Source organism: Staurois parvus, unplaced genomic scaffold, assembly GCF_062004578.1.
Source record: "Staurois parvus isolate SC_StPar_1 unplaced genomic scaffold, SC_StPar_1.0 ptg000682l, whole genome shotgun sequence".
Taxonomy (NCBI): domain Eukaryota; kingdom Metazoa; phylum Chordata; class Amphibia; order Anura; family Ranidae; genus Staurois; species Staurois parvus.
This window is the reverse complement of record NW_028318478.1, coordinates 10,607,552-10,634,110: the sequence shown is the minus strand read 5'-3', so window position 1 is coordinate 10,634,110 and position 26,559 is coordinate 10,607,552. Positions and strand designations below refer to the sequence as shown.

Below are 26,559 nucleotides of genomic sequence, written 5' to 3'. Positions count from 1 at the left end.
GTTTTGACATTTTGACATTGCTCTTGTTTCCTTGTAGAAAAGATTTACTGTGTTGATATACTACTAACATTTTTTAGACCTACATCTACTTACACTACCCTGGTCCTCTACTACAGTACTCAGGTATTTGGAAATAAATCAAATTCATACACTGGGATGTGATTTCTCTCAATTTCCCACTGATCTCGCATCTGTAACCTGTTGTCTTCCATGTTGGGAAGATTGGGATCTCCCATGTTGGGCAATGGGAGACTGCCCAACAATATTAGATATATTGTATTATACCTGGTTTACTTCCAGAATGTTTCCATGGCTGCTACTTGGCAACCTTATTGTACTAAACAGAGGATTTTAACCGATTGTTGTGCTATTTTTGCAATTTTTTTGTATATGTTTTCATTCCATGCCTATGTTCCTTTTGTATAACTATAAAAAATATATACTTTGTGTAAAAATGTATATTTTTTGTAAACATGCTCCTTGGGCTTGAAGAATATGTTACCCAAACATTTCATATTCCTGATATGTGCCTATTATTACATGTACTTGTGTTAAAAAGTATCCTATTCTCTTTGTATTGCTTCTTTTGTGTGAAATCCCTGGTGTTCCTCCCAGTCGCTCTGCTTCCCTATTCAAAAAATGACCTCACTAGTCAGGAGAGCACATCGTGGTCAGTTCTCTAGCTGGTAACTCAGTGTAATCTCCACCAATGATCAGACTTATCCTGCTACCCTGACACTACCTGCTGATCCTGACTGTCCCCTGCTTTCCTATTTCAAAAATGGCCAATCTATGCATGAGGGCACGTTTCCCAGTGTGGTCAGTTTTCTGGCTGTGTCCTACAATGGTCAGACTTGTGCTGACAGGCCCCCCCTGCCCACCCCGCACAGCCATTCAGTGGGATGATCAGTGTACTGCTGTTTCTGTACCCCCACCTCTTCAAGTTCCTTATGTGGCTGCTCACAGAGCTAATGTGATCACTTAAAGGAAAATAAGTTTATATATTTTTTATCTATACACAGATATTTTTCTTTTCATTTCTATTTTAAATTGAATGGGTTGTTTTGCAAGGTAAGGGTTCACATATACTTTAAATAAAAATGTATTATAGAGACTCTGGACATCATATGTTTAGATGATCCTTAGTCTCAAGATTCATGAGGTTCAAAGCTAAAAAGCATCTCTTACAAAATTGCCTGAATCTGTTTGACCCCAGTGCATTGTGAGAGCACCTGGCTCCACAGTACACACAGTATATCAGTTTATCTCTGAGTAGGTTAACTGGAAGAGGTGGAGGGAATATTAATAAAAAGTGGATTTACTGAGCTGAGCTAAGCTTAGGATGCACGCACTGAAAGAGATTTATGTCCTGCCTGAATCAGAATTGTTCTGTTCCCATGTTATTAATATTAGTTCATTAAAATTATTTATTGAATTATTACTGATGACATAAATAAGATGGCTGACAGGAAAAAATGCCAAACCAATTTCAATAGCTACGTATTGCTTTGCAGAGAGAGTAGAAGCAAAAGTGTTAACTCCAGCAGAAGATTTGCAATCAGAAATAAACAAATCAGGTTGGAGGTTTGCGTTTTATTGCTAGAAAGCATGCATTTTAAACTCCCAGTCCCAGCAAGGAGATAGAAATGCAGGATTTTATGGATTTTACATCTTGTGTAGGGCAGGATAGCAAACGTTTTTATTTTAAAAACAAAAATCTTCTTTTGCAGTTTGTCTGCTTCCCGTGCTGCAAGGATAAAATAAATGCTCAGTTAGGTCTAGGGTACCAGAAAGAGCAGTTTCTGGCTAGGTTCACATCTGTGCGGGTGGTGCCGCTGCGGATCCGCACGAAAATCCATGCAGCCGCACCACCCGCACAGAGGAATGCGGACCCGCGGGCGGGTGCCATTAGTTCTAATGGCATGCCGCCCATACTGGAAAACGCAACCGTACTGGGAACAAGGTTCCCGTGCTGGCTTCGTTTTCAGAAGAAGTGCGGGGACTTCTTCCCTGCATGTCCCAGGGCACGGGAGTCCATTTAAATTAATGGGCTCTCGTGCCAACGCAAAACACGGCCTGCACGTCCTCATATATGTGAACCAGAGCTTAGTTACCTGATCTTCTGTTCATGCAGACTACATCTGCACTTCTGGACTACAACCTCTTCTCTATGCTCCGGTGGTCACAGGTCCTTTGACATCATGAAGCACAATGCAGAGCCCATAGTCTTGCATTGGGCACCAAGGGACAGCCTACTGTCAGAGCGTAGGGGGGTAGAAGAGAGTGCCGGCTGCTTTTTCTGGTACCCTAGATCTAAATGAGCATTTATCCCTGGCAGAGGAATCACACTGCAAGGGAGGATTTTTGCTTTGCCCAGCAATACGCTTTAAATGGGCAGCACAGTGGTTAAATGGTTAGCACTTCTGCCTGGCAGTACTAAGGTCATGGGGTCAAATCCCAACCCCAGCACCACCTGCCTGGATTTGCATGTTCTCCCTGTGCCTGCGTGGGTTTCCTCCGAGTACTCCAGTTTTCTGCCACACTCCAAAGTCATGCTGGTAGGTTAATTGGATCCTGACTAAACTGGCCCTAGTATGTGTATGTATGAATGTGAGTTAAGGACCTTAGATTGTACTCCGCTTGAGGGTTAGGGACTTTTGTGAACAATAATTATGTAAAGCGCTGTGTAAATTGATGGTGCTATATACCGGTAAGTTCCTGAAATAAATGTCAGGTTGCAGTTTTAAACGTCAAACTAAATGAAAAACGTTTATGGTCACATGACTGCCCAGTGTAGGATCCAATGCTTATAGGTTTAGGTAACAGTGTGGATGGAGATCTGATTTTGATAATTGGCCTGATTTATGATCTTCTTCCATAGTTTGATGTCTATGGCCCACTATGGAAATACAACAAAACAATTGCTGTGATAGTGACTCTACATTAAAAAGTAGATACCCAATGCCATAGCGGCCTGCAATACTAGATATCTTTTTGTTTGTAGGTAGATAGGGTGAATAGCGTTGATTCATCATAAACACTGGAAAATCCATTGTGGTTAATTTACTAAAGGAGTAGATGTACTCCTGCCATGCTCATCTCCAGGACTTCTCCAGAGCTTCCCCCATCTTCTGGAACTCTCTACCCCAATTTATCTGACTATCGCCTACTCTGTTCACTTTTAGGCAATCTCTGAAAACCTATCTCTTCAGGGAAGCCTATCCTGCCCTCAGCTAACAATGGAATCTTCTATTCCTTCTACCAGTCCATCCCCCACAGTTACTACCTTTTGTACCACTAACCCCTCCCTCCTAGATTGTAAGCTCCAAGGAGCAGGGCCCTCCTTTCCCTCTTGTATTGAACTGTATTGTTGCTGTATTGTCTCCCGTTATATTGTAAAGCGCTGAGCAAACTATTGGCGCTATATAAATCCTGTATAATAATAATAATAATAATAATAATAATGTACACTTTGCAAAATTACTTTTTATTTACCTTAGTGAATTAGATAAAGCCATGTTTATTGTAAAGCCCAACTCTACCTTTTTAGTTGACACATTTATTACCCAGCACATTTTGCTCCAATTCTCACCTCCTCTCCCTGGCTGTCCCCTACAGACCCACTGCTTTGTAATCCAGTGCCAGTCCTCTTCCAAGCTTAAAGTGGAACTGCACTGCATCTGAGCACCACAAACCAAAATGCTATTTAATTCATTTTTATTATTCAAAGCAAACTCCCCAATCTATCCATCTCTCCTTGCTTTATTTTGCTGAGAAATCATTTTGAAAAATACCCTCTGGCATTTCTGGCAGTGGCCATCTTGTGTAAGGGCAGATGATTCATATATCATTTACTTCCTGGAATCCATCTGTCCTTACCTCAGGCATAGGCTGAGCTGAGAACACTCCCTCCCCTCCTGAAGACTTCTGGGATGTATAACATCATTAGCCTGGGCATGGAAACCAGGAAGTAACTGAAGAAATATAAAAAAAAAGTTTAAAACAAGTAAATATAATATATTTTCCTATCTATTTACTAATACTAGCACATTAAGGATTCAGAATAGTCAATATTGATTGAGAGAATGAAGTTCCGCTTTAAGGACGCCTATTGTGATCCAGCCCTCTTCCCGTGAGCCCAAGCTGCCAAGGGCACACTTCATGTGGGATCTTTATTAAGCAGGCCTGAGCTCACAGTACTCCAAGACAGAAGATGCTCACAGGACATTACTTAGCATTACAAAAGATGGCCACTGCCCCAGTGTATACCTGGCCTTTATAGCAAGGAACAAATGGATGGGCGACGCATGTCAAAAAAGATGAAAAGTTCCCAGCTCAACTTGCCAGCCAGCTTGCAAACAAACCGAATTAACCTGTCTAATAGTATGCATTAAAAACAGGGGTTTAGTTAGCACACATTTGCAAATACATACATAAGCTCCAGAGCCTCGCCATGGCACCCCGATATTCTGTAGTCCTAACTCTACAAATTTTGAGTGCCCCCATAGTAGAGGCACATGTATTTATTGGGATAGACCAAGGGTAGGTGAATCTGAGGGAGCCCACCCCTCCTTAAAGGTACAGGAGTGCACCAGACACTCAGCATGTAGCACAATGGCAGCTAAGTTGTCCAGTGCACCCCCTCACCAACAATTTAACAGTACAAAAGATGGCCACTGCCCCGTCTATAACTGGCCTTTTCCTCTTTTTTGACATGCGTCACCCATCCATGTATTCCTTGCTATAAAGGTCAGTTATAGACTGGGGCATTGGCCATCTTTTGTACTGTTGAGATGTTGGTGAGAGGGCGCACTGGACACCCTAGCTGCCATTGTGCTACATGCTAGATGTCCAGTGCGCTCCTGTACCTTTAAGGAGGGGTGGGCTCCCTCAGGTTCACCTGCCCTTGTTCTATGCCATTAAATGCATGTGCCCTCTACTATGGGGGGCTCTCAAAATTTGTAGAGTTAGGACTACAGAATATTGGGGTACCGTGATGTGGCTCTGTGGCTTACACATGTATTTGCAAATGTGTGCTAACTAAACCCCTGTTTTCAATGCATACTGTTAGACAGGTTAATTTGGTTGGCTGGCAAGTTGAGATGGGGACTTTTCCTCTTTTTTGACATTACTTAGCATTACACTTTCCAGGAGTAAGGACTGCCCACTTCCACTGCTGGATGAGAAGAGGAGGGAACCATGAAATCAATGGAGCAACCAAAACACGACAGGATTTAAACTGTTTATAAACCCTAAAATAAATCCAGTGAAGTGATTGGCCTCAGGTTATACACAGAGATTAAACAAATCCTCCTGTATAAATTGTACCTGTTTATCTGCAGCGACCTGTCCCCTACATCCATTCAAAATGCAGAATGTACACAGAATCTCTCAGCCCTGAAAAGCAGGGAGCGGGGAGCTGAAGTTACACTTCGCAGAGCTCAGTAAGAAAACCTAATGGCTGACTGGAGGGAAGGGACACCCCCCCCCCCCACTCCACACAGGAACAAAGCTGAGGTTGTCAATCTGTTGGAGGTCCCTCCTCTGTCACCTTTTATCTATTGGTGTCAGAAAAACATGTCAAAAGTGATTCATGCAGATAGCAGAGGAAAGAGGCAGCAGACAGAAATGACACTTAGTGCTCTGGATTGAGACAAACACACACTATAGAAGGATATGCTTTGTTCATATTTCATGTCTGAGGTTTACAATCACTTTAAACTATGTATAAAGGGTTTTTTTTTTTAAAAAAAGGAGGCATGGAAAGGACATAAAAAGCTGGGGTTGGGCTTTAGGAATTCGATTGTGTGGGAAATAAATTAAAAAATAAACTGTATTTTTGCTTGCCCATGGTTGGATGATAGTAGTTAACACAGATTCATCTTAAAGTGACATTAAAGTTATTTTTTCATTAAAGAACAAACATGTTATACTTACCTGTTCTGTGCAATGGTTTTGCACAGAGCAGCCCCGATCGTCATCTTCTGGCGTCCTCCACCGCTGCTTCAGGCTCCTCCCTCTCCTGCCTACTGCCCCCATAGCAAGGAGCTTGCTATGGGGGCAACCGAACAGCTCGCTCCCATGCTACCGCTCTGTGTGTGTCCATTTACACACGGAGCATGGATCAGCCCTGCCTTTACTCTCTCCTCATTGGCTCACTGACTGTGATTGACAGTAGCAAGAGCCAATGGCTAGCACTACTGTCTTGTCAATGAGGTGGGAGAGACCCCGAAGAGCCGAGGCTCTTGTGCACATTGATGGATTGAGAAGGATAGAATGCATGAAGGTAAAAAAAACCTTGAGTCTTTACAACCACTAAGCAATGTACACATTTTGTACTTCTTTAGTAAATGAACTCTATTAAATTACCTATAACTGAAACAACCCCAATAAATTACATACAGCTTTTTCTTTTTCTGTAAAAAAAAAAAAAATAATACGGCTGTCATATATCTTGTACCTTTCCTCTAACAATATTTGTTATGTCATCTTCGTAAATAAGAGATAGAAATTATTTAATGATGTCGTTATTTTAATTGTATTTGTAGTTTGAACTTTTTTTGATCAAGAAACTCACCTAACTCCACCAACACAAAATATAATTAAAAAAAAAACACTTGCCAGTGTTTTTTTTCTTTTTCCCGCATACTTGCAGACAAGAAAAGTAAGGACTAGAGTTGGGTTCGCTAGAACACTCGCTGATCTACTTGTTCCTGTTCCGTTCTGTGTAATTACACTTGAAACAGAGGAAGTCTCACTGCTGTTCTCTGTAGCAATATGCTGCACAGACATTTTTGGCTTTGCAGTTCAAAGAGTTCCCTGTGTTCTGACTTTTTTCTTTGACTTTTTTTTAACATTAAACGGACTGCTTCCTTTTTTTCGAATCTCTGTGGTATGCAGTCTCTACAATCCACTCTCACGAGGATGTGAGGGATGAGACAGGGATTTTATACACACATTTAACAGAGAAACAGTGATCATGATGAAAGACAAGAAAGACTCGATCACCTGTTCTCCTAGTTACAAGTTAACGGAAAAGTCTGCTCACGTAAGTAGTTGGATTTTCTTTTCATTTACTCCCTTGAGCGTTGTCACTGTTAGTTTTTCTTTATATCTTCCCACCTGTTCTATAAGACACCTGTCACCTGCCTGCTTGTGCTTGAATGCTCTTTTCTTGATTGACTGTCAGCTCTGGATCTTGGCTGGTGCTGATTCATGAAAGCAAGATCAATCTGATTGATTGTTATTGATAATATTCCTCTTTGCGTCAGTCCAGCTAAGTGCCTGATGTTCAGCTTACATTGGGGGTTGAATTATTAAAGGGATAGAGACTGATTACATGACAAAATTAATATTCACTTAGCTTGGTAAATACAGTGGAGCTGTGTTCACTCTCAATACCCAATCATGTGCAAGAGAAATACAAAAATAGGATTTTGCTTGTACTTCATTGGTGATTAAAGTGAACACAACTTCGCCTTATTCACTAAGCTTAATACACTTACCAATGTGAACTGTCTCAATTCCCTTGGTACATTAACCCTTTTAAGTGGCATGACTATCAGTTATTGCATGTTAAGTAGTTATGGTCTCGGGTTTAGGGTGAGCTCTAATCCATAAAATTATTACAAGACTCATGACTGTGCTATATAAGCTATAAAGTACTGTGCTTCATCATATGAAAAATTGTAATCATAAATCATTTGTAAAAATCTTGCTACATTACAATATGAAATATATGTTTTATTTGGTGTACAGATTACTAATAGTATATATAACATGTCAGTAAGTTGGTTCTCATTTATTGTTTGCTATATAAATCCCTGATTGGGTGCTTATATGGATTAAATTTAGGGTTTACACTTTGCAGAGGTGCAGTTTGATTTTAAATATGATTGCAAATGTGTGCAAGAAAATTCTGTATTTTTTATCATAGTGTTATAAGTTTGTAGGTAGGCTTTCATGGATGGCTAGCTAGATTTTCTATTTTTTGTGATTTGTGGAATGTTACACTATGGGGAAGATTTCCTAAAACTGTTGCACTCAGAATCTGGTGCAGCTGTACATGGTAGCCAATCAACCTCTAACTTCAGCTTGTTCAATTAAGCTTTGACCATAAAACCTGGAAGCTCATTGGTTTCTAGGCAGAGATGCATCAGATTTTGCACCAAGCAGTTTTAGTAAATAACCCCCTATGTATTTACTGTTTAAAATGAATTTAGTGCAGAAACGTTGCTAAGAATACCAAAATCATCCCAACGTACCCAAGCGCAATCACTCACACCTTCCAATTAGATTAAAGGTAATATACTGCTGCATACTCTCATGTGCTCCCACAAGTGAAAGCACCTCAATAGATATGAATAGTGCCACGCAGTATTATTATACAGGATTTATATAGCGCCAACAGTTTGCTCAGTGCTGTACATTATAACATTATAATGGGAGACAATACACGAGACAGTACAGTAACAATACGAATCCATACACAAGGGGTTCGAGGGCCCTGCTCCTTGGAGCTTACAATCTAGGAGGGAGGGGATAGTGGTACAGGAGGAAATAGCTGTGGGGGATGGAGTTGTAGGAAGAGTGGAGGAGATCGGCAAATAGCTGAGGGCGGGGTAGGCTTCCCTGAAGAGATAGGTTTTCAGAGTGCGCCTAAAGGTGAGGAGAGTAAGTGATAGTCTGATGGATTGGGGTAGGGAATTCCAGAGGATGGGGAAAGCCCTGAAGAAGTCCTGGAGATGGGCATGGGAGGAGGAGACCAGGGAACTAGAGAGTAGGAGGTCTTGTGAGGAGCAGAGAGTAAGTTTTGGGTGGTATTTGGATACCAGATCGGTGATGTAGTTTGGGGCAGTATTATGAACAGCTTTATACGTCAATGTTAGTATTTTGAATTTTATCCGTGGGGCAATTGGAAACCAGTGGAGGGATTGGCAGAGAGGGGTGGCGGATATGGAGTGGTTAGTAAGGTGGATGAGTCTGGCCAGAGCATTTAAGATAGACTGAAGCGGGGATAGCCTGCGGTGAGGCAAGCCAATGAGGAGGGAGTTACAGTAGTCGAGGCGTGATATAATGAGGGAGTGAATGAGTTGCTTAGTGGTTTCTGGGGTTAAGAACAGATATATTTTGGAGATGTTCCGGAGGTGGAGTCTACATGAGTTTGTCAGCGAGTGGACCTGGGGTTGGAAGGAAAGATTGGAGTCTAGGATGACACCTAGTACTCTGGCTTGAGGGGAGGGACTGATGGTGGTGTTGTTGGTCTTGATGGAGAAGTTGGGGGGGGGCATGGGCTGGGGGAAACTAGGAGCTCATTTTTGGAAAGATATTTAGTTTGAGGAAGTGGAGTGACATCCAATCCGATATGTCGTTCGGTAGGCTGTGATACGGGCGGAGACTGAAGGGGTGAGCTGAGGGGTGAGAGTGTATCAATTGGCCAAGGGAGGAGGTATAGATGGAGAAGAGAAGGGTGCTGAATACCTTAAACACTCTGCTCACAAAATACTGATGAACCTCTTATAAATAATGTTTGGGAGACAAAAATCCACATGTACCTACTCAAATAACCATGTGTACCAATTTAAAAGTGGAATATATAACCACAGTACCAGTAACAATCTTATAACTGTACAAATATTAAAAAAAAGTATTTTCCTTATCTCTCAAGTAAACTTAGTCCTCTGACTGCACCTATCATATTACCCAATTCAAGTAATTTTCTGCTTTGTAGTATTGGTTGTTAGATCAAGGATGAATGACTATCTTTTCTTCTGAAGGGCCTGCCTGAGAAATAAGTACTGTATATGCGATGTTATCCCAGAAAAAAGGAATACATTTGTATTTATTAAAAAGCACAATAAAATTGTGTATTGATTCCTGCAGTAGGATTGGGGGGGTGGGGCTGTTTGTTCAGCTGTCATTACCCAGGTCAACACTGTCCAGACTTGAATGATCAAGAATATCCAGATTGGTATGGTCCTCTCCATTAGGGAGGTAGCAGTGGTAGTCCAAAGAATGATGTGAAGGATGTGTCCATCATATCACTGGTAGTCTTCTGCGACCAATTCTATTAATCAATTGCTGTGCTTCTATAGCACCGAGACATTGGCTGTTGTTTTCCAGAAAACATTGCACCAGTCAGATCAGTGCCTGTCCTATGGATGCTAATTATCTAATGTTCTGCCTATCAGAGAGCATGAAAGAAGATGGTCATTTATTGTTTGTTGGAAGTGGTGGCTGTCAGCCTGCTGTAGCCAAAATATTCATCATCAGTAGCAATATTTCCATAGTTCTAAGGCATTGGTGCTTTTTTCAGAAAATATTGCTCCAATCAAATCAGTCCATGCCCCAGGGAATGCAGGAAAACGATCAATTTTAAGATGCTATTACCCTCCCCATATTGTCCACATAGAGCATCTCCTCAGGGCTATCTCCTCAGCACTATGATTAAATGGACTCTTACTGCACTCAAGAAGTGGATCCAAGAATGGATACCCACTGAAAATAATCCCTGCCTTATGGATACTACTGACACTGATTCACCTATGTAATGTCACCTGATGAAAATCCGTCTCAGTGAGGAAAATAATGGTGCCTACATTATATAGTGTCCACCAGTAAAGCTGCCTGTTGTACCACTACTTCTAACCATTCACAACTATATTTGTTTCCATATGCAGTTGTACACTCCATGACATCATCAGCACTACATCCTTTGATATCTATAGAATCAATAGGGCCTTTTACATGCTGCCGCCCTTATTGGGGACTGGCCGCTTCAACCCAAAAAGAGCTTGTGTGAACAAAGTGGAAAGTGGTGGGTCTTCCTCTATCCTGATCACGTGGCTCCTGCAGTTCAACAGCTTGTATGACCTCCCCTATAATATACCTAAATAATAATAAAACCACAGGCCAGCTATTCTTTTCTTTCTTGTGTCATTAATTCTGAAATTCAGCAGCAGTACCAATCCTCAGCAACATGAAAAAACGTAGAGCTCATTGGATTGTTGGTTGGAATATGTTCAGCCTGTCTCCTATCCCATCATATATACATTTATATTGTAGTTAGTGTGGTGTCTTTACTGTTATGTCAGTATCATAACTACTGTCAATGAATATGCTTCATCAGTGTCTTGAACTATTAAACATTACAGCAGTGACTACAGTTTTGTGGTCAGGTATAATGTGTGCTTCAGACTCCAATAAGATTGCATGAATCACGCTGCTTTTAAAAGCAGTCTCCAAGTAATCAATATCTACAGTCATTGACATTAAGGTACATATATTCTCTTAATTAGTGGCCTGTGGGCTACACGCCGTATCATGAAGAAATTAATCATTGTCAATTAGTGAAGCAAAGATGAAAAGGAAATCAATAAGTGCGCAATACAATCACAAAGTGGAAGTTTAAGAGTCTGTAGGACCTTTCTAAATGATCAAGATTTTTTTCTCGTATTTAGGAGTACATGGATCATAGGGTAAATAATTCGCAGATCGGCACAGATCAGCCTAAGAACAATGCCAAGGGAAACATTAGGCTCTTGTTAAATGAGTCACTGGTGCACTGGCTCCCACTGCCATTCCCATCCAACAATGACAGCAGTGCAAGCTTGCTACTTCTCATCTTAGAAAGGGGAAGGATTTTGTCTGTGATAATGAGCATCCTTAATGACTGGGTGGTTTGGGCTGATGTCAAAAGTGATACTCAGATTTGGAGTATTGCTTGTCTTTTTTGCCCTTGATGGCTTTAGGACACACATGTTTTCATTCGAATGGAACATTTATTATAATTACCCAGTACTGCAGCACTCCAAATTGTGACTTCTGGAGACGTCAGTCACAGCAACAGTGATGTGGTAGGTAGACTACTGCTATGGCATTCAACAGGTGGTAGAGGAAAAAGTGACGGCCATCAAAGAGAAAGTTTTCCTTTTCCAGTGCACAGGACTATGTACAGATTCTGGACTTTTCCATCTAGAAAGATGAAATAAGATTGCTCTTTTTTAAACGTCTTTCAGTCTGCATACTATGTATGTATCCCATTCCCTGTAAAGTAGGTTTATATTGCAGCGCACTAGAAGCCACAGCTGAAGTCTAATTTGCGCTCATCAAGATTGCAGATCTGTCTAGCAACTCATTTGTTTGGTTGCTGAAGCACAGGACAATTTTCAGAAATGAGTTTGCCCTGTAGCATGAAAGCAGAATTAGACACCATGGCTTTCCTGGAAGCATTGCGCTGGCCTGTCACATTTAATGTGTATTGAGGCATGCCACAATCTCTAGCATCTCTCTTCCAAATCCTAACCAGCTTTCTGAGGTCCCAGAGCTCATTAGCTCGCAGGGTTTGGGGTTAGTGCCTGAAATGGCAGATCTCAGGCTAAAAGATGGGTCAGTTTTAAATTTGTTTATGCCCCAAAGTGTGTCCATGCAACTGACACAAGGACATTTGGAAGGATAGTGCAATAGAAGTTAGACGGCTACGATTTAATGAATGGTAATAAGGTGATTTTTCCCTGCGTTCATAACATCACTACAGTTGATTCACTGACGGACTGAATAATTGATTCATTCATTAATAACACAGGATTATTAAACTGTAGATGGCTGCATATTTTAAGGACTAGTGTCTGCGTACGTAGAGGCAGAAAGCTAAACTTATAATAGCAAGGACCTCTGTTATGAGATGCCAACAGGAATCTGTCTGGACCATGACAGTGCCCTTTTTGTGGATGTCACAGAGGGATGCTGATTTTTTGCCTTGTGCTTAAACTCACCTCTACTGTGATCAAATCTAGCATCACTTGCCCTTTAATGAAAGCATTTTTTAATGCATGGATGGACTTTACACCTAAAAATTGTATATACAACAAGGTGAGTTGTTAGAGATTGTTAGCCCTTAACAGCATGGTGAAATGTAGCTGTAGATTCAAGATTTTAACTAAAAGTGGACAACCCCTTTAAGTAGGTAACTGTTGCACAGTCATGCTTGCTGCGGTGTAGCAGCCTGCTTACTACTTTTAAAGATGTCCTCTGGGCAGATCCCCCTAAACACATGCACACTCTACTCTCCGTCACTTTAAATTTAAATGCTATATAAAGGCTCCCTGTGCTTTCCTAAATTTGTTGTCATGTGAGGCTCCAGGTTCAGTGTCTTCTCCTAAAGCAAAATTGAAGGTTCCCTCTTCTGGTGCCCACATTGACGGGATCCCTTCACTTTCTAGAAGACTGTACAACGCAATGACGTCCTTGTGAGAGGACCAGCCAGTGCAGATATGGACTACAGTGTCGATAACTGATCTCCACTGCTGGAGGTGCAAACAGCTAGGAGCACAGACAACTGATTCCTGTAAGTCAAAAATGCAGTTAAAGGGTTTTTTAAAAATAGAGGAAAAGATTGGAAGGGGGATTATGTATTCCTAAAGATGGGCTCTATCTTAAAAGTTTTTTTAAAGAGTTAGTCCACTGAAAGCTGATATTTCAGTTTTTGGTAGATGCTGGAGAATTAAACCACCTGAAAAAGTATTCTATCTGTCAAGCACTCTATTGCTGTGATAGCTGCTTCTGAGTTCCTTGGTATACATACCATGGCCACAACCATTGTAAGGGGTTCTCCCTTTTACATTTAAAAAAATTTTTTATATTAAACTAAATGTACCAGTAGGACCTCAAAAATCCAGAGGTGGCCAGAATTTTGACTGGGTTGATTGATTATCCTGGGCTGATTCAACCCATGAGGCCTTTCCCACATAGCTAAACTATATCTTTTGGGTAGACTGTCCCTTTAACAAAACAGTGTATCCTGATTAATTTGCATAGTTTCTACCGCTTCAGGGCTTATCTGAGCATCTAGTGCTTCTATAGAACATTATTATTAATCTAAGTTCATACTAATAATGATTGCCAAAAACATGTTTTCTTGAGAAACGAACAAATCTGCTGATCCTGGAATTGTCGGATTGTGAGAAGGAACCATTTATAAATAGTTAATGAAAGCATCTACATAAACATCCACAGTGGAATAACAATATACTTTTTTGCCATTTGATAAATTGGAGCTTAGGTTTTTAAAGACAGCTGTGAATAATAGGAAATCGAGTGAAATTGGAGGTTTGAACTTGAAAATACTGGAGGACAGTACCTTTTTTTCTGAGCAAGGACATTGATTGCAAATAAGCAAACTGAATACCTTAATTTAAGAATAAGTCCACCTTTCGTTTTTATATTTAAAAATATAAAGAAATGTTTTATATATAAAAACCTTGACTGTAGCATGCTGTATAAGTGTAGAATAAAGCTTGTTTTTAAAGTGGTTCTAAAGGTTGAAGGTTTTTTTTACAAAAACAAGAGTGCAGCGCTATTAGAAAAACTAATAAAACATTAAAAATCTATAGCACGTAAAATGACAAATCAAAGTGCACACACATAGGGCTAAAATGCAGGCAAGATATAGTTCTTATGATGTCACTGCTGGCGTGACTTGATATGGTGTAAGTGCTCAGTTCACAATCTCCCAGTAGGTGGAGTGAAGTGGAGGATCAGTCAGATCCCTGTTGAAACATAGTGATAACTAAAAACTATATGTGGCAATATCCAAAATCGATATAAGATTGTGCACTCACCAGATGCACAATTAATATGCGCATGTAAGAGATAACCCCTCTTAAGGTATGACTCTAGGACTCATCTGAAGCAAGGTCTGGTCTGTTCCTGTGTTGTGGATCCTCAGCTGTCAAGCATGGCTCTGTTCCCCTTTTTAGACTTGGCTCCGTGGGTGGTTGGAAGCTCACCGAAGAGCCTCAGAGAAAAAAGGAGGCCACAATAGCGTGATACTGCTTGAAAATGCGTATATTTATTCCATCCAGCAAAAGGGTATGAAAACAAAATACTGACCAGACAAATCAAGTTGGCCGCCGGGACCCCAGTGGTGCCGGCAGCAATAAGACGTCACTGTCAAACGTCCTGTACCCAGAGCATACCCCCTATGAATAAGTGCGGTTGCACGCGTCAGCGTGGAACTCAGCAGAGGCTCTCTCTACTCTATCCCTCCTCATTGGCTATTGTCTCCTGCTGCTGTCAACCACAACTGGGGTTTGGGGGTGAGCCGCGCTCTCTGTATAAATAGACAAACAGAGTGTGGCTAGGGAGCAAGCCTGCATGAGTGCCCCCATAGCAAGGGGCTTGCTAAAGGGGCACTTGGTGGAGGGACAGGAGCCAGGAGCACAGGCAGGGGACCACAAAAGAAGAGGATTGGGGCTGCTCTGTGCAAAACCATTGTACAGAGAAGGTAAGAATAACATGTGTGATATTTTTGAAAAATAAAAATTAATCCTTTGCTATCACAATTACTTTAAGCACAAGAAAATCCTAAAATACATTTACATGTATACATTTACATTTTAGTTTTGAAAAACTGCATGATTCAGTTGGTATATACCTGACCTGTACAATGTCTTTTTGACATGTGTGCTGGTTAAAGCTCTAGTGGCACCAGATTTACATAGGAATTCAATTCTACAGCGGGATCTTCGAACTTAATGTTGCTGATGTCCAAGCATCCATTTCACTGCTGATATCTGTGTCTGTGATTTCCCATTGATCTCTTAAAAAGACCCTATCACTAGACCACGCACTTTAATATGATACAGTATGTACATTTCAGATTGTTTATTACCTGTAAAAGACTCACTTGTGTAGACATCCAAAATCAATGCTGCAAGCTGCCATCTTGGATGTGATCATCAGCACCAGTAGACACTAAAATGATGTTCTATAGTATTCCTCTTTACTTCTGGCTGCTTTATAAAGGGTTATGTACAGTGGGATGGAGGATCTGGGCCAGCACAAGGTATAACTAGACACTACCAGAAGAGGAGAGGGACATGCAAGGGACTATATTAGGGAATTTACTAGTTCATCTTTCTAGTAGTGGTGTCACTATGGTTGGTGTCACCTGATGCAGTAAAACAAGGTGTCACCCCCCCCCCCCCAATAGTTTTTGGGGCAGTGCGCAGTCATGTTGCGGATCTCATTCCAGCTCCTATAAATGATGTGGTCGGTGACAGCCCCAGACAATAGGAGATCATGGGGCCCCCTGTGACCCTGCTCATGTGTCCCTGCCCACATGCAAGCCACACCCACTGAGTGGCAGTGTACAGATGTCAGTGTTCTATATAGCAAATAGCACTCAGTGTACAAATAACACTGATATCTGTACACTGCGTGATATTCCCTATATATAACTCTGATATCTGTACACTGAGGTGCCTCTCAGTGTACAGATATCAGTGTTATATATAGGGAATAGAACTCGGCATACAGATATCTGTGTTATATACAGGCAATAGCACTTAGTGTAGATATCAGTGTCATATATAACACGGACATCTGTAAACTGAGTGCTATTACCTATATATAACACAGATATATGTACACTGAGCGCTATTCCCTATATATAACACAGATATGTGTACACTGAGCACTATTCCCTATATATAACACAGATATCTTTACACTGAGTGCTATTCCCTATATATAACACAGATATCTGTACACTGAGTGCTGTTCCCTATATATAACACAGATATGTGTACACTGAGTGCTGTTCCCTATATATAACACAGATATGTGTACACTGAGTGCTATTCCCTATATATAACAGATATCTTTACACTGAGTGCTATTACCTATATATAACACAGATATCTTTACACTGAGCGCTATTGCCTATATAAAACACTGATATCTGTACACTGAGTGCTATTCCCTATATATAACACAGATATGTGTACACTGAGTGCTATTCCCTATATATAACACAGATATGTGTACACTGAGTGCTATTCCCTATATATAACACAGATATGTGTACACTGAGTGCTATTCCCTATATATAACACAGATATGTGTACACTGAGTGCTATTCCCTATATATAACACAGATATGTGTACACTGAGCGCTATTCCCTATATATAACACAGATATGTGTACACTGAGCGCTATTCCCTATATATAACACAGATATATGTACACTGAGCGCTATTCACTATATATAACACAGATATGTGTACACTGAGCGCTATTCACTATATATAACACAGATATGTGTACACTGAGCGCTATTCCCTATATATAACACAGATATGTGTACACTGAGCGCTATTCCCTATATATAACACAGATATGTGTACACTGAGCGCTATTCCCTATATATAACACAGATATCTTTACACTGAGTGCTACTGCCTATATAAAACACTGATATCTGTACACTGAGTGGTACTACTGACATTGTATAGAGATCAGGGGATTATTAGAAATAGGGAATAGCACTTGGTGTGTGGACACTGGGCAGAAACACTCAGAATGGCTGGCAGAGATTACAGTAGAGTGACACTACTGGCTGCTGGGCTATTTATCACCACTGTCAGTGTCACTGACCTGCTGCACACAATGCAGGTTGCTCTGAATGACGGGTCCCCTGTGCAGTGCACTCTCTGCCACCTCCAGGGAAGTTCAGCATTCACTGACTTGAAGTCCCCCGCAGTGGGGATATAGCCTGTGGCCCCATCCCTCCACTGAAGTCTCCAAAAGGAGAAGTGGCCAGAGCTGCTGCCATTGCCTTCATCCCCATGGCTCCACCATCCCTCTCTCATCCTGACTGGCACCTGAGTCTTCTCGCAGCGCTGCAGGAATTGCTGGCACGGATGCTATTGTTCACTGCTTTCTCCGGGCTTAAACCTCCTCTATTCTGCATGATAATCTGTGGGCACCTCCAGGGGCAGACTGACTCTCACATGAGGACCCCTACTGACCCCAGGCCCTGGTGTCACCCCTCTGGGAGGTGTCACACTGGTGTGGGCCGCAACCCTATAGCGACGCCACTGCTTTCTATCAAGGTCACATGCATATTGCCTGTGAATAAAAAAATAATTTTCGAAAGCAAAAACACTGTCAGTAAGCATTTAAAATACTTTATTTTTTATATGCTTTTGCCTGCAGGTTTTTAAATTGGTGACATGGTATTTTAAAGCCCAACTCCAGGAATGAGGAGCTCCACTGCAAGTGTTATGTCAAAGCAATACAGGAAAGGCAGAATTCTTAGCCTGTCCCCCGCTCGGGCCTGCTTCGGTGTTGTCCTTTTTTTCCTGCTGGTGGTCCCTTGGCCTCATCACATACAATACAGAACTATTAACAATAGGTACACTATATTGCCAAAAGTATTGGGACGCCTGCCTTTACACATACATGAATTTTAATGGCATCCCAGTCTTAGTCTGTAGGTTTCAATATTGGGTTGGCCCACCCTTTGCAGCTATAACAGCTTCAACTCTTCTGGGAAGGCTGTCCACAAGGTTTAGGAGTGTGTCTATGGGAATGTTTGACCATTCTTTCAGAAGCACATTTTTGAGCTCAGGCATTGATGCTGGATAAGAAGGCCTTGCTTGCGGTCTTCATTTTAATTCATCCCAGAGGTGTTCTATCGGGTTGAGGTCAGGACTCTGTGCAGGCCAGTCAAGTTCCTCCACCCCAAACCCGCTCATCCATGTCTATATGTACCTTGCTTTGTGCACTGGTGTGCAGTCATGTTGGTACAAGAAGGGGCCATCCCTAAACTGTAAGGTGGGAGCATGAAATTGTCCAAAATGTCTTGGTATGCTGACGCCTTAAGAGTTCCCCTCACAGAAACTAAGGGGCCAAGCCCAACCCCTGAAAAACAACCCCACACCATAATCACTCCTCCACCAAACTTTACACTTGGCACAGTGCAGTCAACCTATCACAGTACCATGCTTGAATTCACTAAGCTGCTGAGAGCGGCCAATTTTTTTACAAATGTTTGTAGAATCAGTCTACATGCCTAGGTGCTTAATTTTAAACACCTGTAGCCATGGAGGTGATTGGAACACTTGAATCCAATGATTTGGAGGGGTGTCCCAATATTTTTTGCAATATAGTATAAATGGTGGGGTTGAGCGTGCAACCACAGTTTAGAGAGGGAACTGGTTGCACCACTGGAGGAACCCTGCTTGAATGAGGAATAAAGCAAATATTACCTCAAGGGTAGATTTTTCTAATTTCTGGAGTTGGGTTTTAAGGTTTGACACTTGTCAGTGTCATAGAGAGCTAAAGGTCCAATACATAAATAATGAATTACCTTGAATGAGATTTAGGCAGCTAACTTTATATGCAGATCTCTAGCTACAAAAGTCAAGTTTTTCACATCACTCCCACCTGCTGAGCCTCCCTATTTCTCAGTGCCTTTGGCCATCACGTGGAAGGGCCTATGTGGGGTTTGGTGGGAGAGAATGGAGCTAGGCTTGGCATTTAAACAAAAAATGATTGGCATGTAACCTCTGCTACCTTTATCTCTGATCTACTGGTTGTTTTGTCATGCAGTTTTTACTGAAATTATCTTCTGGTCATGTAAGTTTTATTTTACATATGTGCAGTTTGAATTGTCCAGGCTTGTGATGGGCTAGTAAAAGAGGAATGTATTACTCATGCCTTTTGTAAGCTTTGTTTGTGCTTTTTACTAAGATATATATATATATATATATATATATATATATATATATATGCACTGATTAGCTCCCTGCTGGGTTGGGGACTAATAAACTGGACTGGCCTATAAAGCACATCAACTCATATCTCTGTATCACACAGGTTTTGATATATAAAACAAGCACAAATGTTTCTGTAGTGGGACTTCAGCTCCATATTGTGGGTCATGTACACAGTCTGCATTGATTACAGTAAACATATGAAAGAAATACAGGAGTTACCATGGCTGACCTCCTTCTGAGAATGCTAGCTGCCTATCATGCTGATCTAGCGTTTTGAATATTTTTGCAGTCACTGGGCCAGATCATGTATGAAAATCAGGACAGTCAGAAGTCCTTAGATGTATATTTGTTCCAGGGAAATGACTTAAGTTATAAGCATGACAGCCAGATCATGTCTGCCTCTAAGTCTGTTTTTTTAACTTTTTTTATTACTACCACCAGCAGCAGGGAATACAGGGGCAGCAGATAACTAAAATTCTGCATGGTTCTAGGGGGGTGCTAAGTGCACCCCCCAGATTTAAAAGCCCCCCAGCCACAACCCCCCCACACTGCACATACAGAGGATACACTCACACTGGCAGTTAGGGTCAGTATGAATTGCAGCGGTAGTTTCTCCTGCAGCTCTCAGCAGGTAGGTGTGACTGTCATCCCCATTTGCTATAATAACAGTCCTCCGGCTCTCTTGCCCACAGTAATCACTGCTAGACGCACTTTGTCTAAGTCCATCAGTGATCACCGCAGATAATCGCTGGCTGTTTAGAGAGCTGCAAATAAGTGTGGCTGCTGGCAACCTGTCATTATAGTGACTGGGCCAGGCGGCTGCACCTACCCACTGAGAGCCGCAGGAACAACTGCTCATCAGCTATCCTTATTGTTAGTGTGTTTTATATGCGGCCCAATACATTTTCTCTTCTTCCAATGTGGCCCAGGAAGGTCAAAAGTTTGGACACCCCTGATTTAAAGGAAATCTATAGTTGCAGCGTACACTTTCATTTTATAATATCAGCATTGTAATAACAATACAACAAAAAAAAAAATTGACAATCCAACATGTTATGAGTTCTGCCTGTCTGCATGCCCATCTCTTTCCACAATTTCCTGGATTCCGTACATGCTTTGCAGCCTCTCCTCTTCTAAGGACTACAGATCCCATGGTACTTTGCTGCCTGCAAGCAATAATTCCTGTACTGACTCTGCCTCCTGAAACTCCTCCTCCCACCACCTCTGTAGTACAGAAGGCAGGCTCTGTGAAATGTGTGACACAGCAGTGCCTACGCACAGGGCATAGTAACTACATGTCACAGAATTCAAGGAGGTAAATGTGTGGAGTTCTTCACAAAGTAAGTTTACAAATGAAAAGATCATTAGGATTAATAGGAATAGGCTAGATATAACTAGAATACAATGTGATTGAGACTAAATGACCAGTGTGTTTTTGTTTTAACCCACATGGAAGAAAAATATATTTGAAATCTATTTTAAAAATATTCTTTCCAAATATATTGACATGTATTTGAAATGCTACAATTTTGGCCATATTCAATATATTTCAATATATATATTTCAATATATATATCATGTTGAAATATGTTTTTATTACAAAATATGTGAAAAATATTTTAAAAAATACATTTCAAATATACTGTATGTCTTTAAAAATACAAATCTACATTTTTGGAATGCATTTACAAATATTTGTAAAAATATATATTAAAATGACTTTTTTATATGTTAAAAAAACCTGAAGAATATATTTAAAAAAATATATTTTTAAAAACATATAAAAAAAGTCATATTAACATATATTTTTACATACCGTATTTTTCGCTTCATAAGACGCACTTTTTTCCCCCCAAAAAAGGGGGGAAATGTCAGTGCGTCCTGTGGAGCGAATATGGAGCGGCTGGTCCGGTATTCCTGCTGCCACCGTGTCAGAATACCAGGCCAGCCGCTCGTTTCTTCTCTGCAGCAGAAACTTACCTGTTCCTCGGTCCACCGCTGTACAGTCTTCCGGCGCCGGCATCTTTAGTGTGGGCACCCGGCTGTGACAGCCGGGTGCCCACTGTACATGCGCGAGAAGCGCTGTGCTTTGTGAATGGTACAGCGTCTTCTGGGACACATGACAGGTCCCAGAAAACTCCAATCACAAAGCTCAGCGCTTCTCACGCACGCGCAGTAAGCACCCATCTTTCAGCCTGGTGCTCACACTAAAGGGAGGACAACTCCACTGAAGTGGGAGTGGGTACCTGTCGAATTCAGATACCCGCTCCCCCTCCTTCCCCAAAGGTCCACAGTCTCTTGGTCATCCCCTGTACTGTCCGCATTCTCTTGGTGATCCTTGTACTGTCTGCAGTCTCTGGTCATCCCCTGCACTGTCAGCAGTCTCTGGTCATCTCCTGTACTGTGTCTGCAGTCTCTGGTCATCTCCTGTACTGTCTGCAGTCTCTGGTCATCCCCTGTACTGTCCGCAGTCTCTGGTCATCTCCTGTACTGTCCACAGTCTCCGGTCATCTCCTGTACTGTCCGCAGTGTCTGGTCATCTCCTGTACTGTCCGCAGTCTCCGGTCATCTCCTGTACTGTCCGCAGTCTCTGGTCATCCCCTGTACTGTCCGCAGTCTCTGGTCATCTCCTGTACTGTCCGCAGTCTCCGGTCATCTCCTGTACTGTCCGCAGTCTCCGGTCAACCCCTGTACTGTGCGCAGTCTCTGGTCATCCCCTGCACTGTCAGCAGTCTCTGGTCATCTCCTGTACTGTGTCTGCAGTCTCTGGTCATCTCCTGTACTATGTCTGCAGTCTCTGGTCATCTCCTGTACTATGTCTGCAGTCTCTGGTCATCTCCTGTACTATGTCCGCAGTCTCTGGTCATCTCCTGTACTATGTCTGCAGTCTCTGGTCATCTCCTGTACTGTATCTGCAGTCTCTGGTCATCTCCTGTACTGTGCCTGCAGTCCATTGGTTCAGAATATTTTTTTTTGTTTTCCTCCTCTAAAACCTAGGTGCGTCTTATGGTCAGGTGCGTCTTATGGAGCGAAAAATACAGTATATTTGTAAATGCATTCCGAAAATGTAGATTTGTATTTTTAATGACATACAGTATTTTTTTAAATGTATTTTTAAAAATATTTTTCATATTTTGTAATAAAAATGCATTTAAACGTGCAGTGTGTATATATATATATATATATATATATATATATATATTTATTGAAATATATTTTGAAATATATTGAATATTGCCAAGATTGTAGCATTTCAAATATATGTCAATATATTTGGGAAGAATATTTTTGAAATATATTTCAAATATATTTTTCTTCCATATGGGAAGGAATTATATAAAAATTATAATAAAGGTAAATCAGACTGTTTGGCATTAGCACAGTCACAGTGTTTGCTTAGCGGTTCCCTACATAGCTCTTCCATGACACTTTGATAATGATGCTTTTTTGAGACTAATGAAGAAGTGTTGTAAAGGATGACAAATGATGGACCTAGTTTACATAGGGGTGTGATAAATGCAATCTAAATAAACAGTTGACCAGAGATGACCTTAATCCACCCCTCAATATAGATAATCACACATCTTTACTCACACGGCTCGTATGAAAAATGGGGAGACCAGTCACTTTCAATTAATGTAAACTTAAGCCTTGTTGTCAGTGCAATCCTCAGATTCTTTGAGTTAAAAGCAACTTATTTGCCACTAGCGATACGATGGCCCCAAACTGCCAGGATCATGTACGCTTGAGTTTTAAGATACAAGGGGATCAATGTTTAATACTCCTCTTGACACTGGCCAACCGAAGTAGAAATGCAGATCACTAGGAGCACAAATGCAAAGTTAGATATACTGTAGATGACTGGGAGGGAAGGTTAAAGATTACGCCTAATGGAAGAAAGTGTCAGAGTATGGTGTATACTGTGCGTATATCCATTAATTGTTTATGCTTAATAGGTGTAAACTCGTCACAAATTTGGGAAATCCATAGTAAACATATGATGATAAATTGTGTTATTAGAGGTGACCTTCAGAAAGCTACATATCAAAACAGTCAGTGATTCCACAGGTATAGGCAGCTAGCTTGCAGGAGAGGCCTGGCGAAAAAATTATCGCAAGTGTCTTAGTAATCCTGCTAACAGCTCCATTCAGATGTATTTTCATAAATACTGACACAGCTTGTGATCTGCAAAGACTGAAGAACCCCTATGGATCTGTACCCCTTTCATTAAATTGCATACACACTGGGAAGGCAGCTAATAAACTGTGTTTCATAAACTCTGATGTGTTCTTGTTATCTAATTCTTTTCATACTAATAAATGTGAAAAGGACTCCTTTACAAGTTGACCAAGGATGGGATAGCAACATAATGGAGATACTGAAAGGAAGGTTGCTCATGATCAGAGTCCTGGATTACTCATAACTTAATAAAACACCTAAGGTGTGAAAAGGTGTGCAATACCATGCCTGAGTATAGTTAAGCGTATTGTCCACAGTACCAGTTGGAAGAGGTGGTCTGGGACACAGTTCACATTTAGTCCAGTGCAGTTTGCTTCAGTTTGAATGTAAACCATGATCACTGAACTTTCCATAGATTACTGGGCACAAGAGCAAGGGTCACTTGGTATGGTTTTCAGGGGTGATGATGTAAGCATACCTGTGAAGGTTTCCTTTCAATCACAATGGGAGTGCAGGCCATTGGAGGAGTTTGGAGAGGGGACAATTCAGGCAAGGTTTGGTTCAACATCCATCAAAATCTATTCTATCATATGACCTAATTTGATATGCTGTTTAAAGTAATCCTTTACTGAAATGTTAACATAGGCATACTGTAATTTACAATCTTGCAGGCATATATAAAGAGTTTAAAAAAAAGATGAAAATTTGCATCCTGGAAAAATATTGCCTCATGCTCCCTTATGTGTTGCTACTTATCTGAAGGACTAGGCATTTGATCATGTAATATCTGCTGAAAAGAAGAATTCGATTTAAAATTGGCTGTTCCACAGTAGTGACTAGGTGTAGGGCCTGCGTGTGCGGCCAGCACTGGAGGGAGTCCGGAGCATTCATTTCTCCAGGAATCTTAAATATTCTAGTCCTGGTGTTATTAATTTATCTGTCTATGCAGGCAAAGCTGTAACACTTGGGTGTAGGCAGGGGCGGACTGACCATTCGAGCACTCTGGCAATGCCCGAGGGCCCGGGGTCAGTAGGGGGCCCCATGAAATGCCCCTGGTACCTTTTTTTAGGTTTTTTTGAGTGTGGGCAAGGACACGGGGCCCCATGATCCCCTATTTCCCAGGGGCCCCATGAGTTGTCAGTCTGCCGCTGGGTGTAGGCCTGCTTTAAATGAAAAATACCACCTTAAAATAATAAACATTCTACAATTTTCAGCAGAGATCAGTAACGTACATAGGTTTGCTTTCTATTCTACAAGTAACTTGTTCTGTTCTTTGATATTATGGGATTTAAAAATAATGTGCAGCTGCAGTTTCTTCACTTCCCTTGCTTTGTTTTATGTTCAGGAAATTATGTACCGTTAAAAACAATCCTTTATCCTGCAACAATGTAATTTCAATGTTCAGGTTCCTCAGAGAAGAACGCCCTTTGGGACAAGAGAAACAAAAATGTTTATAGAACAGGAAAAGATCTGTTAGGATTTGGAGTGGTATAACATTCTAAAGAAAGACAGCTTAACTCTGTCATGCCTGTATTCAATCACAAACATGGGTCATGTCTGTAATCTGAAGATCAAATTCTAATAATAAATAATACACGCCTGCAGCAAAGAGTTTTATTCTTACTTATGTGAGCAGCTTTAAAACAACATTAACTAGGTATGTCTTTTTACTGACTGTCTTTGAAGTTCCACGGTTTAAAGCTGCCAAAAATTATTTTCTTTATTTGTACTATAAAAATAAATAACTTACAGTAAAGTATACCCCATCTCTGGCTGCTGCAGCGTTCGTTAAATCTCTTACTTTCATTAAGCCCACACGTTTCTGATGGCGCCAAACGTCTGGGGCTGAGATTTCCAGTTCTGGCTATAGTATGCTAGTAACTGTGGGTAAATTGCTGTTCCCCATCCTTCATTTCTAAAAAATCTTGTATTCTTTTCATAGAATGCTGTGATTGGGGAAATGGAAACTGTGACGTTCATTCATACCTCCTCCAATCACAATTCATTCCCCATAGGATGGGGTATAGTGAGCAACCCACAGTGATTACACATCTACAATGTGGTTCTGCCAAGAATCCATCGAGACTTATTTCTGGACTTCAATGATTTTCCAAACTTTCCAGCCCTGTGTGATGAAAAGTATAAGTCCCCAACATTTTGCCAGGCTTGGGGCTCAGGCTGTCATGGAAAGGGGCAGTCTAGGGGCATAGCTTTGTTCCAAGATAATGTTGGCTAATGGCATGAAAAAAAACCCCATCCATATGATAAAATAGCTTTATTTGTCAAAAGACCTCTGAACATACATACATCTTTACACTCAAGGTGCCTCTGCCACAAGACAGGTTTCTTTCACACCAATCGCTACCTCTTCCAAGTCTGGGTTTAGGCAAACCCTGATTCAGCATGACCATCCCCTACCAAGTACTGAGGTATTCCCCACACACAAGTGTACCAGGTTGTGCACACCAATTTTGGTGTCCTGGAGTTCATCAAATCAGCATTCCTTTTAAGATAATCAATTTTAAAACTATATTTACATTACAATACAATACTAGAAGGGCTGGTCTGCACATTTTCTCTCAATTTTTTTTTTTTTTTTTGCAAGTGTTCCACCAAACAGTAAAGTCAAGAATCAAGCAAACTCTAGTTTGGTTAAGTTCTGGTTTCTATGCAGAACTGCACCAGATTTTGCACGCTCCCATTTTAGTAAATCAACCCCAGTGTTTGTTACCTTTCTTAGAGTGAGCAACAGAACAGAGTGAGCAACAGAAGAAATATCTTAAACTTACCTTTCAGTTTACAAGCAACAAATAAGAT

General features: G+C 41.1%; 1 protein-coding gene across 8 annotated transcripts in view; it reads left to right on the top strand.

Moving 5' to 3' along the window:
- The window catches only part of TJP1 (tight junction protein 1), a 492,978-nt gene that overhangs the window by 183,087 nt on the left and 283,332 nt on the right, over nucleotides 1–26,559 (top strand). Inside the window, exon 1 of one of the 8 annotated variants that reach the window (XM_089652459.1) lies at nucleotides 6,899–7,048. The exons of the other annotated variants lie outside the window; for them this stretch is intronic. Coding sequence (XP_089508585.1) covers nucleotides 6,980–7,048 — 69 coding nt within the window. The 5' untranslated portion in view covers nucleotides 6,899–6,979. Of the gene's footprint in view, nucleotides 1–6,898; nucleotides 7,049–26,559 lie in introns of those variants that run through there. 8 annotated transcript variants of the gene reach the window in all.